Source organism: Gavialis gangeticus, unplaced genomic scaffold, assembly GCF_001723915.1.
Source record: "Gavialis gangeticus isolate Ggan-Ray unplaced genomic scaffold, GavGan_comp1, whole genome shotgun sequence".
NCBI classification, from domain to species: domain Eukaryota; kingdom Metazoa; phylum Chordata; order Crocodylia; family Gavialidae; genus Gavialis; species Gavialis gangeticus.
In genome coordinates this window covers 112,838,728-112,857,614 of record NW_017729022.1, presented here as the reverse complement: position 1 = coordinate 112,857,614, position 18,887 = coordinate 112,838,728, and the positions used below count along the sequence as shown (strand labels likewise).

At 45.1% G+C, this 18,887-nt stretch overlaps 1 protein-coding gene across 2 annotated transcripts in view; it reads right to left on the bottom strand.

The window, feature by feature from the left end:
• The window catches only part of FAR2 (fatty acyl-CoA reductase 2), a 316,414-nt gene that overhangs the window by 39,735 nt on the left and 257,792 nt on the right, over positions 1–18,887 (bottom strand). For both annotated transcript variants that reach the window (XM_019515991.1, XM_019515992.1), the window contains exons 4-6: positions 17,404–17,583; positions 6,493–6,670; positions 5,058–5,102 (exon numbers count right to left, since the gene is read on the bottom strand). In XM_019515991.1, coding sequence (XP_019371536.1) covers positions 5,058–5,102; positions 6,493–6,670; positions 17,404–17,583 — 403 coding nt within the window. The remainder of the gene's footprint in view (positions 1–5,057; positions 5,103–6,492; positions 6,671–17,403; positions 17,584–18,887) is intronic.

The window sequence follows — 18,887 nt, the reverse complement described above, 5'->3', positions numbered from 1 at the left end:
AAAAACTCATGTCTTCAACTGCATAATGTACCTGATACGCAGACAACTCACTGGGCACCTTGTGAGAGTTATTCCTTGCATAATATTCTCAAGCGAAGCAGCTAAACCCTAAAATATAACTTTAATTTGTATAATCTTGTGTTAACTGCATTCCAAAACAACAGGTGGAGTTAAATAATGCAGCTATATATTTAAAATAAAAATAATAAAAAAGGAGACAGAAATGACAAATATTGATGAGGAAGCTAGAGAGTCAGTGAAGCAGAGATATGACAAGAGGTTTGCAAATAGAAGGGGCTGCAATAGAGAAACTGCTTAGGCTCCCAGAAATCATGTAGCATGAAAAAACATTAAAGGAGTATAGTAGCTTAATGCAAAGGACTGGGAGTGAAGAAGAGGGATATAACAAAGCTGATGAGTTGGTCCATCAGAGGAAGCACAAGGCTAGAAGGCAATCACTATGGGTAGTTCTTGAAGTGAACAGGAAACCAATAAAGCTTTGTGACTACAAATTACGTGGTCTGGGCTTTTTGTACATCTGAAGAAATGAGTAATGGCTTCCAATGAAAGCAGTAGCATTGATGTATATTTTTACTATAACTACTCTAGCATGAATGGTGTATTTCAGGTGTAACAAAAACAGTTTCTATTTATGCCTCAAGGTATAAATGACCTGTTTTTGTAAGATGATATTCAGATGTAATCCCTGACCTGCTATGATTACAAACCACTAATCCTATTATACACGGCACATGGCAAATAATAGCAAAATGCTATACTGTAATTAAGCTGGATAAACTATACATTGACAAAAAGTATTCACCTTTAAGCCAACTAGTGGTATGCATTCTTTATCTAACATAGACAATATAGGCTTAAATGGTATAATATATGAAAACATGGCCAGGGTAATATGTTTGGTTTTGTGGGGGAGGGAACAAAACAAGGGGAAATTGAGTGCTTTTCATATGTATTAGTGACACTACTGATTTACTTTTATATACAGTAAAAGTTCTGTTATCCAGCATCCCCCGGGAATGGGGAGCAAAATATGCCAGTTAACCGAGCGGCCCGAACAGGCATCCTTGCCTGGTCAGGCCACCATTTCTCCTGCCACACCTGGGGCATCGCTGCCCCTCTCGCAGCATCGCTGACCCTCCTGTGGGAGCCGTGGGGCAGGGAGGTGGGCCCCACACAGCCTGTTATGCCCCTGGGCCATGGGGGCTTGGTAGCACAGGCTGCTTTGCCCTGAGCCATGGGGGCATGGAGAAACTGGAAGTGCCACAGTGGGCACTTTTGGTTTCACTTTTTCTTACAAGCCAGCATGCCGGTTAATAGAGCATGCTGGCTTGTAAGGTGCTGGTTACCAGAGTTTTTACTGTAGCTTCTTTTTTAAACAGATCCACAAAGAATCACAGAAGTTTAGGGCTGGAAGGGACCTCATGAGATCACTGGGTCCCGTACTGTTTGCTCTGCTAACTGTAGCATCACATTGGTGGCTCCTATTCATTTTATGGTAAATTATGACCCCCAGGTCAATTTCAGACATGGTGGTAGCTAGTGTAGCACCACTGAGCCTTTAAGTCTGTTGCAGATTTTTCCTCTCAAGATGGAGCACATTACACTTCTCAATGTTCAACTGCATCTGGTTCTGGTCTGCCTATCTATCTAATTTGTCTAGGTCTGCCTGGATCATTAGCCTGGATCCATGGCTGCACTTCCCCAGAGCTGTCTCATCGGTGAAATTTGCCAGGTAATACTTTAGAAATCCTTGGGTTGCTTTTACCATTCCTTAGCACATTATGTTGCTATTTACAGCAATACTCAGGGAACAGAAAGTGAGAATCAGATAGCATTGCTGCTATGAACTGGGAGTAGGGGTATTTACATAGTTGACATGTTGAAGATGCAGACATACTGAACTGCATCAGGCATAAGGCATATGAGAATTAGGCCCAATATCTTTAATTTTGTGAACAGCCCACAGACTTCAGGGATGGGCACAACACACATGCATATAATGATAAAGGGTGATTTCAGAAGAAGAGCATTCAACTTGTTTCATGGAAACAATGGAAAATAAAGACCTGATGTGAAGCCTGAACCCCAGCTTTGCAACCTAAAAGCAGCTGTTACCAATGGTAACAGCTGGGGGACTGTGGTGTAGATACCCATACAGTCCAATGGGTCGCCAACTGGTTAGAGAGTCGCACCCAGAGGGTGGTAGTGGATGGGTCCTTCTCGACCTGGAAGGACATGGGAAGTGGGGTCCCACAGGGCTCGGTCCTTGGGCCCGCCCTGTTCAACATCTTCATCAGTGATTTGGATGAGGGGGTGCAAAGCACCCTGTTCAAGTTTGCTGATGACACTAAGATGTGGGGGGATGTGGGCACAATAGAGGGGAGCAACAGGCTACAGTTGGACCTAGACAGGTTACAAGGATGGGCGGAGGAGAACAGGATGGGGTTTAACACAGACAAGTGTAAGGTGATGCACCTGGGGAGGAACAATCGGCACCATACATACAGGCTGGGGAACTCCCCTCTTGTCAGCACGGAGGTGGAAAAGGATCTGGGAGTCATTATTGACTCCAAGATGAACATGAGTCGGCAATGTGGGGAGGCGGCTAGGAAGGCCAACTGCACCTTGTCGTGCATCCACAGATGCATCTCGAGCAGGTCCAAGGAGGTGATCCTCCCCCTCTATGCGGCACTGGTCAGGCCGCAGCTGGAGTACTGCGTCCAGTTCTGGGCGCCGCACTTTAAGAGGGATGTGGACAGCATGGAGAGGGTCCAGAGGAGGGCCACTCGTATGATCAAGGGACAGCAGGGTAGGTCCTATGAGGAAAGGTTGCGGGACCTGAACCTGTTCAGCCTTCAAAAGAGAAGGCTGAGGGGGGATCTTGTGGCCTGTTATAAACTGGTTAGGGGGGATCAGCAGGCGCTGGGGGAGTCCCTGTTCCCCCGAGCGCCGCAAGGAGTGACCAGGAACAATGGTCACAAGCTGGCGGAGGGAAGGTTTAAGTTGGACATCAGGAGGCGCTACTTCACAGTCAGGGCGGCTAGGGTCTGGAACCAGCTTCCAAGTGAGGTGGTGCAGGCTCCCACCCTGGGGGTTTTTAAGAGGAGGTTGGATGACCACCTTACTGGGGTCGTTTGACCCCAGTGCTCTTCCTGCCATGGCAGGGGGTCGGACTAGATGATCTGCTCAGGTCCCTTCCGACCCTAGAAACTATAAACTATGAAACTATGGTGTGTCTACACATGCATTTGATATGGGATCAGTTTACTTTCAAGTAAACGCTTCTGGGCAGGCATCTACACATGCAGGGAACCGGGAGCAGATTTGCTGCTAATGGCAGCAAACTGCTCCCGTTTCCCAGGGCCCCGCAACGGGCCCCTGCTGCCACCAGCGGAAGCTCTAGGCTCCACCTGGGTGCTGGCCTAGGGCTGGTAGGGAACCAGGAGAGAGCTGTCTCCTGGCCAGGGCTGGGATGTTGCACCTTGTCCCCAGGGGGCTGCCTGCTGCCAGTGGGCTAGCAGTTAGCTCACTGCTAGTTGCCCCACTAGTGAATTGGGACAGGGGGCTAGGACCTACCCCACCCCAGCAGCTCTTTCTAAGCTCCATGCCTCAATCACCTGATCAGGGCATGGGGCTGGGACCTATGCCTGACCAGGACAGCTCCCAGCCCCAGCTCCACAATCACAGGGGCGGAGGCTATGAAGCTTGTTCCCTGCTCAGCAATTTTAGCATGGAGGCGGGTGGGGAACAGGCTCCCCAGCCACTGCCAGCAGGAAACTTCCAGTGCCAGCTCTGCAGTCACAGGGTTAGCGCTGGGAGATCCTTACCTCCCAGTCTGAGCTCTGCAGTCATTGGGCTTAGGCTGGGAGACCCTTACCTTGTAGCACCAGCTCCCCAACCACAGAGCTTAGGCCGAGAGGTAAGTTTCTCCTAGCTCCCCACTCATGATGATGAAGGGGACTGGAAGATAAGGTTCTTCCAGCCTCCACTCCCTGATTGTGATCTCAGAGTGTGGGGCTTGGAGCTCTCTGCTGCCGGGCAAGGGAACAAAGTTCCTACCCAGGCTCTGGTGGTGGAGCCTGCCCTGGCAGCAGACAGCTCCTGGGGGCAGGGAGCAATGTCCTGTCCCCTGATGGTTGGCTGCTGGGAGCAGATTTGCATCAGGCATCTACATGGTCAGGTGTCAACATGAGCACTACTGCACTGTTACTACTCTAAAGTAAATCTGCTACTTGCATTTGCAGGTAGAACATTTATTCATAATTAGCGAGGTTTACTAAGCAGTAAGCATGTGTACATGTAGATACACATGCTTACTGCATAGTAAATTATACTACTTCTCAATGAAGCATTGCATGTAGGAATGCCCACTGTTACTCATTTAAGTGCTACTGGTGGTAATACCAGTCCTTAAGGTTGCTTGACACTTTTCATTAGAAGACCCTGTTCAGTTTGCTTGCAACTTCACTAAATGATGCAATCTGAATGTGCATGGAGATTTTCAGCAAAAATGGTTCTCCCATTTCCAAGAACAGGGTTAGGAGAAAACACATTGCCCTATAATTGTTAAAAATAAACTTCAGAGACCATTCAGTTTCAGGGAACTCAGGCTTTGGAGTAGGGGCAGAATATCTGAGGGGATGCAGTCGTAGGCTCAAGGCAATCGCTTTTGCAATCTCCATATCCTCCTGATAAGGGGAAAGCAGGGGTTCTGCAGAAAATGTATTATGTGATTATATAAAATCCAAGACTATATTATAAAGCTTGTGTATTATTGGACAAAAATTTGGTCATACAAACAACATTAGTTTTGGAATCACTTGGTATCTGAGTGTGCTTTAATTTTTAATTTCATTATTATTTTATTTTTTTTTAATGCAATTTGAATGGACAACACTATCTGATGCTAGAAGCATGTGTTCATGTGAAAAACTACACAAAAGGGTTGTGTATGCTTTTGTTAAAACCACTAGGATGTCACCAATTTTTGACATGTAGTTCTTGATCAAAGATATAAAATAGTAGCTAATACATACCGCAATCATTATGCCACTTGTTCCATTGAAATTGTCAATCCAGCCCTGCCAAAAAAAAAGGAAAGAAAAAAAAAGAAAAAAGGAGAAGCAATTATTTCTTTCAGCAATGTGTGGCGCATACAGGATTTCAGAACGGTGAAAGGGTTGTGGAGCTGTGGTATAGATGAAGTCACTTAATCAGAACAAATTTTAACAGAATGCCAACTGAGCTGGGATAACTGCCAAGCAACAAGCTAGTACAAAGTATTTAACTGATTTTAAATATGGGATATGTGGCATGGCATCTGCTATTGTCTGGAGTTTACTTTACTCATCACAATACAGTCAAATTTTGTTACAGAGAACACCATTTTACAGTGATAATTTTACTATACGTATCAAATCTACTTTTCCAAAGTGCCTTGTTTGCCTTTGCTTGTAGTGCTCAGCATGGTATGTGTGTGTCAGGATCGGAGCAGAGGTAATTTATTTGATCATTTTCTGATGTTTTCAAGGACAGAAAAGAATATCACAACTCTTGAATATGATTGCTTCAGGTAATGGAAATTACATTATGTAGGAATTATAATAGGAGAGTGTAGTATTTCTTCTGACCAGCAAATAGTACTGTGATGCCTAACAGAATTTACTCTGTCCTTCCAAGATAGATATTTTGCTTCAGATGTTAGGCTATGTCTAAGCAGGAAAAATAGGGGGAGAAGTAGTCATCTTCCTGATTTGGCCACAGTTTCAGGACTTTTTGCACCTTCTGATGTCAGAAGTAAATGTGGCTTGGCAAATTATTTCCATAAATAAAGGGTCAGGGAGGCTTCATGTGTAATGCTCCTAATATTTGCAACACTCCTATAAATGTGCATTTGGTGCATTGTTGAAAAGTTCTGAGAAGCCAGCACATACCTCTATAGTATGTAAACCAAAGGAAATGGCAAGCCAAGGGTGCTCAGTCCCAACCCTGACAAACTCCATTACTAGGCCTTTCTGGTCTGCCTACCACAGTACCTCAGCAGAAGGCTTGGGAGCTGAATGTGCAGGGAACCTATCTGGCCCTTTGATACCTAGAAGTATACCTCTTAGCTCAGTGCTGAGGAACATGGACATGGTAACCTGGAGAGGACTGCACACTTCACATGGTACTTCAGTCTCCATCATTTAGCATTTACATTTGATGCAATGAACTGCTTTTTTTTCCCTGGCATTATTTGAAAATGAGAATCTTTCCTGGAGATGTTAAGTGAACTCAATACTTCTGCAGCAGCCACACCTCCTTCCCAACACCCATCAGCTTTCTTAGAGACCCTGAAACACCAGAGTGCTCTTCTAAGATTTCAGGCAGTCACCTTTATAATGAGGAATGGCTTCCAGGCAGCAGATGACACTCAGATCAGAAGGAGACTGAGTAGGAAACTACTAAAGAAAGAAAGGTGATCATGCTTACTGGGAAAGGCTCATGCCAACTGGCTCCTACGATGGATGGCCTGATGATGGCAATGTTCAAGTTGGCTTTCTCCTGTTGGAGCAGGTACTCTGTCAAGGCTTTGGTGTATGCATAAGTATTGGGCCACTCCCCAATCAGCTTGGGTGTGATGTCTTCAATGATAGATTCATCCATCCACCTAGCAGGAGAGAGAACAGAACTCCACTGATAAATGCCACACAAACAGGTAGATGAAATGGGGAGGGAGTCAGGGGACAAGCACCCTCAGCTGCAACAAAGGAACAAGCAAATAGAAAGCCTTGTAGGCTAAGTAAGGAACAGCTTGGACAGCCCTGTGGGAGATGTTTTAGCTAATGAATTATCTAGATGCTTCTCAGTAGCATAAATGAGTCCACACTGAGCTGTGTTGCCCTGGCTAGACTGCAGCCAGCGTCTTGTTTAAACCTAGTTCAGGTAGCTCTACACCATGCTGCAGTATCCTGAGTGGATGTTCTCCTGAGACAGGTTCTGACAGAATCTCCTAACTTGGGACTTCCATACCTTCCTCATGAGCACAAACTAAGTGCACTTTCTTGTAGGTTTCTGGCAATCTTCTACGCCACCAGGAAGTTAGCTGTATTGACAAAATTTTAAATGTGCCCTTTTTGTGGTATTGCCATTGCATTTATTACACGTATCTCTGACATTGCTGGGTCCATCTACACATGTGCTTTGCAGTAGGGCTGACTAATTAGCTTCACAGTAAGGCATCACTGTCTACACATGTGCCTATATTAGGGCACAGTAAATTAATTAATTCTGCTGTAGGATAGTAGTGTCTGGGACAAGTACTACCCTACAGCAGAGTCATTTAGTGTGCCAAAATGCATGTGTACACAGTAGCTGGCTGGGACACAATGGTGCTACAGTGTGGGGGCCAGCCAGCCCCCTTGCCACTGAACAGTACCACCCAAAGCCTGGCTCAAATAGCTGTGGTCCTGGGTGCATGTGAAGACTCTGTGCTCAAGAGCAGCCGACTCCAGCGTGAGCTGTGCCAGAGTTTATTGCTACATGCTAATTGCTTATGTAGATGCATCCACTGTGTCTGAATGCAGTGTTACAACATCCACTAAAGAAGAAAATGATCTGCTTGGGTCTTCTCTTTCCAAAGAAACAGATGTGGCCTACTGTCTCTAAGCGGTAACATGGGAAAGTAGAGAAAGGTAGTGTTTACTAATTGAAGGATATGGGTTCAATTTCTACTTCTACTAGAATGCCCTTAGAAAACTTCTGCTGTCCCACCAGCAAAAGGAGATCAATGACACAGGCTTTTCCCAAGGCTAGTGGCTGTTTCTGTCTGGGTGAAAGATGCAGGAAATATTTCCCACTGCAGCAGGAAGGGTGGTCCCTTCAATTGGCTGGTACACATAAGATTAAGAGAATACTGTTGTTACCTGATAAAGGACATAAGACTAGATTTTTAAAGAGGTTCAGGTGCTGGTAACATGTAGATTTCAATAAGAATTATATGTCTACATACCCTCAGTAATCTGCTGCTTATTAATTTGGCTCAAGTAGGAGATGTCATCACTGCTGTTACTTATCATAGCTGTTGTTTACCCTGCCTGTATTTAGGTTCTGAGCAGAAGGGAACTAGCTGTGTTTCCAAAGTTCATGAATAGTGCTAGAAATCCAGCTAGTGTTTTCAGTAGTCTGATGCATCAGCCCTTACAGTCAGAGCTAAGATCCAATAAACATTTTGTCCCCTGCACTAGATGGTACTGCTTACTGGAGACATTCTAGAGATGTTGTTGTATTTTTTTTTGCATACCACACACGTTCCCAAATAAGAAGCTTCTTGGTTTGGGAAGGTAAAATGAAAATAAAGATTTTTCCTTTAAACAAACCATTCAGAATCAGTTTCCTCCTTTAAGACATGCACTTCAATTTTCAATAACCAATTGTGGGCAAAACGGTGAGTGTGGTATGTGAATAAATACGACAGTTTCACACGGATCTTTCTTTGCTTTTCCCTGCACAAAAAACGCAAGAAGATGGGAAGTTCATAAAATAAGATAGGGAACTGACTGGGGGGGGGGGGAAAGCAAATGAAGGAGGGAAAGGCATATGTGACATCTTGATAACTCCTTGATTAAATGAACTCCAAGCTGAGTTCCAAGCACCAGAAGCTGCAACTTGGTTCCTCCATTTGCACACTGATCGTCAAGTGATGGTTGGAAATATTCCAGCAAAATGCTTCCCCCCCTCCCCCATCAGAAAATGTTGATTCATCAAAAACAAAACCTTTTTCAGGAAAAGGTCTGTTTCAACCAAATCTTCAAGTGTCATAAAAATTATGAAAAACATTGACAATGTTACATTTCAAATTTGTTGCTAATTTATAATGTTCCGAGGGAGGAAGGAACTGAAATTTTTAGATAGCTGGTTTTTTTGGCCTGACTGGGGACAGGAAAAAAATATTTTAAAATCTCAAAAACTCTCATGAGATAGGAAGACCATTTTATACCTAAGAGTTGTTTGACTGCGTGTGGACATTAAGAATGATAACAACATTTTTGAAAGAAACCGTGCCGCAGTTATCACTATGAAACACCCATTTGTTTTCCGAGAGTGTCTTAAGTTGCCATCAGAATACTCTAACAGGAGTAGGTGGGACAACTTGTAATGCTCAATTTGTTGCATCTTGTCCATTTAATAAACACTTTTTGCCAAAGTACACTTCTCAGGTGCCATTTTTTCCTGATTACTTAGTATTTAATTAATACCCTACATAAAGGCACATAGAGGCACTGTTTCGAAACTGTCTAGAGCAGGGTTGTCAAAGATACCTTGTGCTCTGGGCCGGATATAAACTATGGGCCTCCTTGCAGGGTAGATCTGTCCTGAGACACAGGTCATCTGCAGTAGGTCCAGTGGCAGCTAGTAGTGACTGCAGTGGCAGTGAGATTGGTGGTAGAAGGGCAAGTGTTGGTGGACCAAGCAGCCATAGGGTGGGTAGGGCTGTGTCAGCCCAGCCCTTACTCACCCTCCTGCCACTGACAGTCATGTCCACTAGGATCTGGGGCACCTGAATTCTGTGGCAGGGCTCTACTCTCCCCCAGCCATGCCCCCAACTTCCTGGTAGCTCAGCAGGCCAGATCAAGTGCTTTCATGGGCAAAATTCAGCCTGCAGCCTATCTGTTCTACACCCCGGATTAAAGGAACCATGGGTTTATTTGGATCTCCAACTTCAAACTTTTCATTTTTCGTTGGTGTTTGTTTGCAGTGATTTTTAGTTAGGGTGCTGTGTACAACAAGACCCTTTTAAGGGTGCTATGGTTGCCACTCAATATTAGTACTGTTAGGTATGCAAACACCTAGACATGATTCACAAGATAAACCCAGACATTTCAAAGAGCAATTTGTAGCGTCAAAAACATTCTGACTTTTGGTTTTTCAGAGGTTTTTGCAACAGAGTAATTGCCCTATTATTTTTCCATAGTCAAAAAATGAGCAAAAATTAAGAGCTAACATTTTTGAGTGGTGCCTTGAGTTTAATGAGGTTGAGAACCACTGGTGTGCAGGTTTGTATTCTTCTCAAAGCAAAGAGAAACAGCACTGTGCTTTTAAGTATACTAGCATTTGTTGTTTTTCCCATGCAAAATTTCTTCCAAGTTTTTCCCCCTCTAGGAGCTGTCTTCTAAGGCCTCGCAACAGTCTGATACATGTCCCATCAGAAGCAACAACCCCTCTTGTGATCTGATTTGCTGGAATTAGTATCACAAAAGCACTAAGCTGACAATTCACGCAGGTAAACTCCTTTCACTTCTATACCATTCTCATGACCTACATTTGGGATTTTGAAATGCTATTTCCTACTGTAACTGCTTTGCTCACCAGTATCACTGTCGCATGGAATCAAAGAAAAATGCTGTGTTTAGCAGCCCTCCTGCCCCCCCACCCCCAATATGCATGTATATATTTTATTGTGAAGAAACAGTCTCTCATTTTTAAGGCTGCATGCTCAACATAAATAAGGCACTCCCTTATATAAATCTGAAGTGACCTCTTTTTTCTGTTCCTATAACATTTTAATCAAGAACAGTGTGCACTCTGCCTCAGTCTATACTTTGTGTACTGTGCTGTGCTTCTTACCTCAGTGCACCCTCCAAAGCTGATTTCCCTCGGCTTTGGATTACGGCAAACCTTGCTTGATGGGGCAGATTATAGGTTTGCTCTATTGGCCTGGCAGCAGTTAGAAGTGTAACTTTTGCTTTGCGCAGATCAGTCTGAGGGTTTCAGTTATAGCATCATATTGGAAAACTGGGAGATTTCAGGAGGGAAAAACAGGGACAAAAAAAGCAAAAAAAGCTAGGATTTCAACCAAGAATTCCAGTTGAGTAAATAATTCCAAATATAAAGTAATGAGAGGACAGAAAGGACAATTAAAAAGATCTGTTTTGCTGTGGGGACCTGTCACTTAATGTGTTCATAGAAATACTGGCCTCATATGTCTAAGAAGCTTCTCAACACCTGAGCCTAAAAGGTCCTCATTGCATGCTACTGAGAAACAGGAAATGACCTGCAAAGAGAGAAGAGTCTCTCAGTGTGACCTACTGCAGTTTCTATTGGCACTGGCTATCTGAGGGCAGAAATAGAATAGCAGTTGCACAGCCAAGATTGCACAGTATCGTTAGCCTCAGACATGTAGATAAATGAAACCACAGAAAAGAAAAACAAGATGTTTGCTCAGCTGAATGCTTTAAAAGAATGTTTTTAAAATTGGTATTTCAATATGAAAGGATGCTTTCACAGCTTGGTTGGGAGAAAATGACCTACTATTTCTTTCCCCTTTTTGTTGACAAAATTCTTGAGAGAGCGCAAGAGAGGACATCCATGCACAAACCTTTAATTAAATAATTTTTTGAGGGGAATGTTTCCACATTTCTTTACCTGTTAGTTTCCTTTATATATATCTATATCTATATATCTACAGTGTCAATTTGGACACTTAGATAATGCTTCTCTAAGGCAACTGATGAAGACAATATAATGATGTATTTTAGTTGCAGCCTCCGACTTTCTCTTTGGTTCCATCCTGCCCCAGCCAGCCCTTTGAGCTTCAAACTCTCTCAGTCTCTCTGTCCTTTGTCCACCTTTGTGTTTTCAGTACTTACCCCCACACAAGTCCATAACCCTTTCTCCTTCCTGCTCTTCTATGAAGCCCTTTTGAAGCAGTGGATGTAGTCTTTCTGGACTTTAGGGAGGCCTTGGACACTGTCTCTTACCTCATTCTCATTAAAAAACTAGGAGACTGTGGCATCGATACCTACACAGTCAGATGGGTCAATAGTTGGCTGGAGGACCACACCCAAAGAGTGGTGGTGGATGGGTCATTTTTGATCTGGAGGGATGTGGGCAGTGGGGTTCCCCAGGGCTTGGTTCTCAGGCCCGCACTGTTCAACATCTTCATCAGCGACTTGGATGGGGTGGGGTAAAAAGCACCCTGTTCAAATTCCTAGATGACACAAAGACGTGGGGAGAAGTGGGCATGCTAGAAGGGAGGAATAGGCTGCAGTCAGACTTGGACAGGTTACAGGGGTGGGCAGATGAGAACAGGATGGGGTTCAACACTGACAAGTGCAAGGTGCTGCACCTGGGGAGGAAGAACCAGCACCATACCTACAGGCTGGGGAACTCCCTTCTCGTCAGTGCAGAGGCAGAAAAGGATCTTGGAGTCATCACTGATGCCAAGAGAACATGGGCTGGCAGTGTGGGGACGCGATCAGAAAGGCCAACTGTACCTTGTCATGCATCCACAGATGCATCTCAAGCACGTCCAAGGAGGTGATCCTCCCCCACTCTATCCAACACTGGTCAGGCCGCAGTTGGAGTACTGCATCCAGTTCTGGGTGCCGTACTTCAGGAGAGATGTGGACAACGTGGAGAGGGTCCAGAGGAAGGCCACCCCCATTATCAGGGGTCAGAAGGGCAGGCCTTACAAGGAGAGGCTACGGGACATGAACCTGTTCAGCCTCCACAAGAGAAGGCTGGGGGGGGGGCGTCTAGTGGCCATTTACAAACTAGTCAGGGGGGACCAGCAGGTGCTGGGAGAGTCCCTGTTCCCCCAAGCACTACCAAGAGTGACAAGAAATAATGGTCACAAGCTGGCAGAGAGTAGATTCAGGCTAGATATCAGGAGGCGCTACTTCACTGTCAGAGCGACTAGGATCTGAAACCAACTTCCAAGTGAAGTGGTGCTGGCTCCTACCCTGTGGGTCTTTAAAAGAAGGCTGGATGAACGCCTTGCCGGGATCGTTTGACTCCAGTACTCTTTCCTGCCATGGCAGGGGGTTGGACTTGATCTGCTCAGGTCCCTTCCGACCCTACCAACTATGAAACTATGATCTCCTTCCTAGAGATTGAGAGAACTCCAGGAAACTTCCAGGACACTTGAAACTAGAATCCAGAAAACGACAATCCTAACTTGGTTTCAATGCCTTTGACAACAGTGGGAGGCAGTGCAAATGGGTAGCCTTAGCACCATTTGCAAAGGCTAAAGAGATATGACAGCTATCTTAGCTGTGGGCAGCCTGTGGCTTCTAACCATAACAGAAGGCCTAAAATACTTTGAAGTAAGGACAGACTTGATAAAGATGCCACCAAAGTTTAGGCAACCAAGAGAAACTGTAAAACAAATAGAAATAGGAAGAAAAAAACGAAAAAAACAAAAAACCAAACCAAACCAAGGTATAATTATGTAATTAAGAAATGGCAACTACATGTACTACTAGGCAAATGAACTAAATCCTCTGCCTCATCCTAACCTCTGTGGCTGATCCTATTTTCTCCCTTGCCAGTGCAGCCTCGAGCCTACAAACTCTTAATGTCTTATATGATATCAGAAATGCAATGACACACCCATGTCTGGTCACAAAGCCCTCTTAGTTTCTGAAGCTCATTTTGTCCTTTGCGTAGGTCTTTTTCTGAGCCATTGAGTCTACTGAGGTGAACTTGCTAGAGAAAGACAAATGGACTCCGCAAGCTCATAGGAAGTTGGAGAGTACTTATACCCAGTTTTTCCGTTTCCCATGGAAAAAAATGGAGAAAACCATGGATTTCCCCCCCTTAAAAAAAGAGACCCATAGATTTCCCACTTTTGTAAAGAGCCCTGCAGGCTGGTTGAGCTCCAGCCTGCAAGAGCTGATTGCAAAAAGGGCAGGTAATCCCTAGTCCTGCCCAGAGGAGGAGGGAGAGGGGGAAAGGTGTGACCTGATGTTCTCAGTCACCCAAGGCTTGGCTTAGGCTCACTTTCCTTCTTGGAGCCTGTGAAGTGGGAAGTAGGGCTTGCAGGGGTCTGAGGGAATGAGGAGAAGTTGGGGAAAGAGATGGAGTGTTAGGGAAATGTTTTCAAGATTTCGCAGTGCTCTGTGCTGCATCAGGTCACGAGGGAGGGAACCAGGGCTTCAGGGAACAGCAGTAAGCTTCCCTCCCCAGTGGCCCGGCATGGCAGAGAGCACCAGAGCCATGCAGGAATCTCCTTCCTGCTGTTTGCCCTGTGCTAATCTGCTTTCTGCATGTGGGACTGCAGTGAGAGCAGTGACAGGCACAGGAGGCATGTCACCAGGGCAGTGGTGGGGAGATCTGTGCATGGCTCCGCTGCTGCCTGCTGTGCCAGGCCGCATCCACCGGGCTGGGGAGGCCCTAGTAGAGGGAAGCAGAGCAGCAGGGAACAGCAGCTAGCAGCAACTCTGCTACTCTCTGCTGGCCTGCTTCCCTCCCTTGGGACCTCCCCAGCTCAGTGGACATGACCTGGCAGAGCTTATGACAGAGGAGCCGCACAGGGATCTAACCACTGCTCACCCTGTGTTGCCCTGGCAATGTGCCTCCTGCACACTGGGCTGCAGTGAGGGCAGCAGCATGGGGATGCGCCCCTCAAAGCAGCAGCACGAGCAGAGGGCATGTCGCCAGGGCAGCACAAGGGGAGCAGTGGCACAGAGCTTCTCCATGAAGCTTCACTGCTTCCTGCCACGCCAGGTTGTGTGCACCAGGCTGCAGAGGCCTGGGGAAGGGAACAGCGGAGCTGGATGGAGAAGCTGCTAGCTGATGTTCCCTGCTGCACTGATTCCCTCCCCTGGGGCCTCTGCAGTCTGGCAGGCGCAAGCTGATGTGTGAGGTAGCAGAGGAGCTGTGTGGAAAACCTGCTCACTGCTGTTCGCTCCGCGCTGCCCCAGCAATGCGCCTCCTGAGTGCGGGGCTGCAGGAAGGGCAGCAGCGTGGGGATGCACCCCTCAAAGCAATGGCAGGTGCAGGAGGTGTGTTGCCAGGGCAGCAGGGAGGATCAGTAGTGGCAAGATCCCCGTACAGCCCTGCTGTTCCCTACTGTGGCCGGTCATGCCTGCTGGGCTGTGGAGGCCCTAGGGGAGCAAAGCAGGGTGGGGGCCTAAGCCCATATCCTGCGCCTACCCCCTATATAGACCTGGGAGGCATGGGTCCCTCTTCCCCCCCCCGGGAGCGTGCACAGCAGCAGGGAGCCAGCTCTGACCCAGCAGGCAGGAGTGGGGGCAGGGGGCTGCAGACCCGAGTCTGTAGCCTTGGCAGCTGGGGGCCCCCTCCAGCACAGCTGGGCGAGTAGGAGCTATGGGTGGGGGGCAAGGGACACCAGCAAGGCTGTGGAGGCTGCGGGGGTGGGGGGACTGCAGGGGTTTTAATAATGGATTTTTGGGTTTTTATCAGAGAATTTACAACTTTTTTTTTTTATAAGAGAATTTGCTATTTTATTTATTTATTTATTTAATCAGGGAAACTAGGATTTCTGCTGATGTCCTTAGAAGACTTAGGTTATTCTAACTAGAAGCTGCGGGAATTATACTGAAAACTGTGGAGTCCTAGAGAAAAATCAAAGTGAGAACAATATTTTACATTACCTTTTCCAGGTAGCATTCAGAGTGAAAGTATTTTTTGGCAAACCAAATTTGGTAGCAGTAGCCTAATTTTCTCCAAGATATATGGCTTTTACACCCATCCCCAAACATATCAGAAGGAAGAAAAGAGTTACACCAGCACTCCAGGTTAAGGACTGGCAGAGTTAGTGCTGATACCACACAAGTGGAAAATGATTTGAAAAGAAAAAGGAAAGCAAAACATGCAGCTGTGGGAAATCTTAGTTCTTCTCAGAGGAAGGTTTCCCTTGGGCTCCTGTCAGCAGGTTTTATTTTTCCTTCTAATTATTCTCTTTCAAAAATTCAGTTAAATGAACTGTTCTGTTGCCCTGATTTGCTGGATTTTCCAGCTGAACTGTGGTTCTCTGCAGAGAATGGATCCCAGAGATGAACAGTTCATTCCTGGGCTGAAAGCAACAGGAAATGAACTGCTGGGGCTGAACTCAGCAGGCTAGTCTGCAAAATGATGCAGTCCCATTTTAAATCTCTTCTATAGCAGTTTATGGGTCTGATTCATCTCTGTTCTACTCCTGTTTGAGGACAGTGTGACTTCATTAAAGTAACTGGAGTCACACTGAAAGAAAGCTAGAGTAAGGCCATAGTGAATCATGCTCAGTAATGGAAAGTCACAGTTCCTATAGAGGGCTAACAGCTTTTGGGCTTTACCAAAGGAAGAAGCATCACTCCACTCCCACTAACACATATAAGCTCCATCAAGTGATTCAGTCCTGGACTATTATAAGAATCACATGAGCACTTTAGCATAGTGTGATGAAAAACTATGGAACATCTGAAATAAAAGGACCAACACATCTGAGTAATTGTATCAAATTCCTTCCTGTTCAAAATAAAAATCAAAATAGTCCTGGGTAGGCCAGCCTCAGCACGATGTCAATAGACCTCTAAATAAAGACTTGTTAATTAGACGGAAGCTATGTTAACATGGCTAATCTTTCTGGAAAACTAGGTGAAAGGGAGAGAAACCAAACATAATATGTGCAATTATATGGGAATGAAGCCTCCAAACAACTTTTCTTGAAAATGGATGGTACCTCTTGATGGTAGCTGGAAGCTAACAAAATAGGTATGCAAACAAGTTTATTTATTTTAATTAAATTTTCTGTATTCCAAGCCAAATTAGCCAAAACAAATTCCAAATCCACGAGTCAATCCAGAACCATAAGCAGCCCTACTACCAGCAAACATCCTCCACCCCCATCTGGGGCTTTCATATATTTCCAAAATGCTTGGTGGGTATCCAACTTGCAGGCCGAAGCCTGGAGGCTTGGAGTTCAGGTAAGTTTTGCTTGCCCTCAGCCGTAGGACCCCAGAGGCAAGCCAGGAAGGAGTCTCCCATTTCTATGATGTGGGCTTAAAGCCAAGACCCTCCCACTCCAGCAGCTAAGTGGAAGGTTTACTATACATTACCTTGGCAGGTACTATCCCCACGCCAAGAAAGCGGTCTTCCCTGGTGTGGCAAGGAAGACTGCCTTCATGGTCATGGTACTTCCTTTGCCAGATAAACATAGACTTATGCTTGATCTGAGCCTTCAAGAGACCGAGAAGTGCAAACAAGTTACTGCAAGATTAGCTAAGGAGTACATTCACAGCACATCAGCCGCTCCTTTCCACCCACATAGGTGCATACTCTCACCCCACTGTGATGGTGAGGTAAACTACTTCATGGTTATCAAGGGATAACAGAGTGCATACTGGCAGTTGCGAAGAAATGGCTAGTGCTCTTTCAATTTGAGCCCTAGTTTACTTTGCAGTAACCCATTTGTATGCCCATCCATATCCTTAGTTATTAGTCACTTCCTTCAGGCTCCTTCTACCCCTGTGCATCCAATCCACAGCACTGGGAGTAGGGCAGGGTGTTATTTGCAGTTACTCAGAGGTCAAAACCACTGGTGATACAAACAATACAGGGGCTTTTATGTTGAAGGTCACCTCATCAACATCAGGAAAAGTTGTATCTATTTCCACTTACTCCACTAAGCCAAAGAGCTTCTTGGGCTCAACAGGGGGTGGGTAGATTATTTCATCTATGTGTTTCTGGTTACAGTTTGCATAGGCAGTAGAGATGTGGATGAAGGCCTCAAGCTTCTGCATCTGGCGAGCCAACTCTATGAGCCGTTGTGTGCCAAGGACATTCAGCTGCAGGGCACGTCTAAATAGAGAGAGAGAGAGAAAGACACAAACAACAGTGGTTCAGCTGGTCTGGACATACTAACACTGCACGTTGTTTTAGTCAACTACAGTTTACTATTCCAGTCAAAAGATGAGAGGCAGAGTGTATCTGAGGAAGAGAAATGGCTCGGAGGACATTTTAATGAAATGCAGGAGGAGCAATATGTTTTCGTATGTACAATATTCAAGCTGTCTACTGCTGGGACAAAACAGTAATTTGGAGGTGGTTTTGCCCAATCCAATGAATGGGAAGAAAAAATCCTATTTAATTTGTTGTGAAAACTAGGGGTGGGGACAGACAAACAAATTGTCCAGAGTTAAAAGCAGAAGTAAGAGATTTACTGAGCTTTATCTGATCTCTGGTAACTGTTTTATGTGTCCTCTGTATCCTTTGATACAGTGGAAGTTAAACCACAATAATTTGGCAGCTGTTTCATTTAAGAATACATTGTCATAGTTCTTCTTTCACTTATGGGGAAGAATGGACTCATGAAACAATTACTGCAGATCAGTTGATTGGGAGGTGAGGGCTTACTGCATATCACCTGATCTGCAGTAACTGTTATATGTATCCACTCCAGCTATGGTAAGTAGAGCAGAACTATGGCAATATACTCTTAAATGAAACAGCTCCAATTCACCTTAATTAAACTTCTGTTCTGTCATGGGAGAGAGAAGACACACAAAACACTTATTGAAAATCAGTTGATGTACAGCGAGTCCACACCTTTCAACACACTCAGTATAATTTGTTTCTCCGTCCATATCCTAAAACAGACAATACCTCCTTGCTGGCTTGTTTGTTAAAACAAACACCTCCTCTCAAGAGAAATACTTCAGAACTGAAAGAACACATATAACCCATGTAAAACCAAATATATACAGGATTCCAGACAAGCACAGAGGGGCCTGCTCAGAGCAATAGATCCATACTAGAAGCTGCCAAAATTGTAGGTAAGAAAATATATGTCTCCAAGATGTGGTGGCAGTAGAAAAGGGCCATGCTTAGCTATTCCTAAGGTCCTCACTGAAACATTCAGGATAACTGGAAACTGTTTTACTGGTTGTTTGTATGGAGTTTTACAAAAGCTCCCCTTATTTAGGGCATTTATATTGGAATAACCCAATTTAATTTCCTTAGCACATAGGAAATTATTCTCAACACTCCGAGAACACAAGAACAACCAATCTATCATACCATTTTGAAATCCTGCCCACAGCCCCTCCTGGTGCTTGAAAGGGAGGTATAAAAAAAAAAAAAAAAAAAAAAAATTTTCCTTTTTA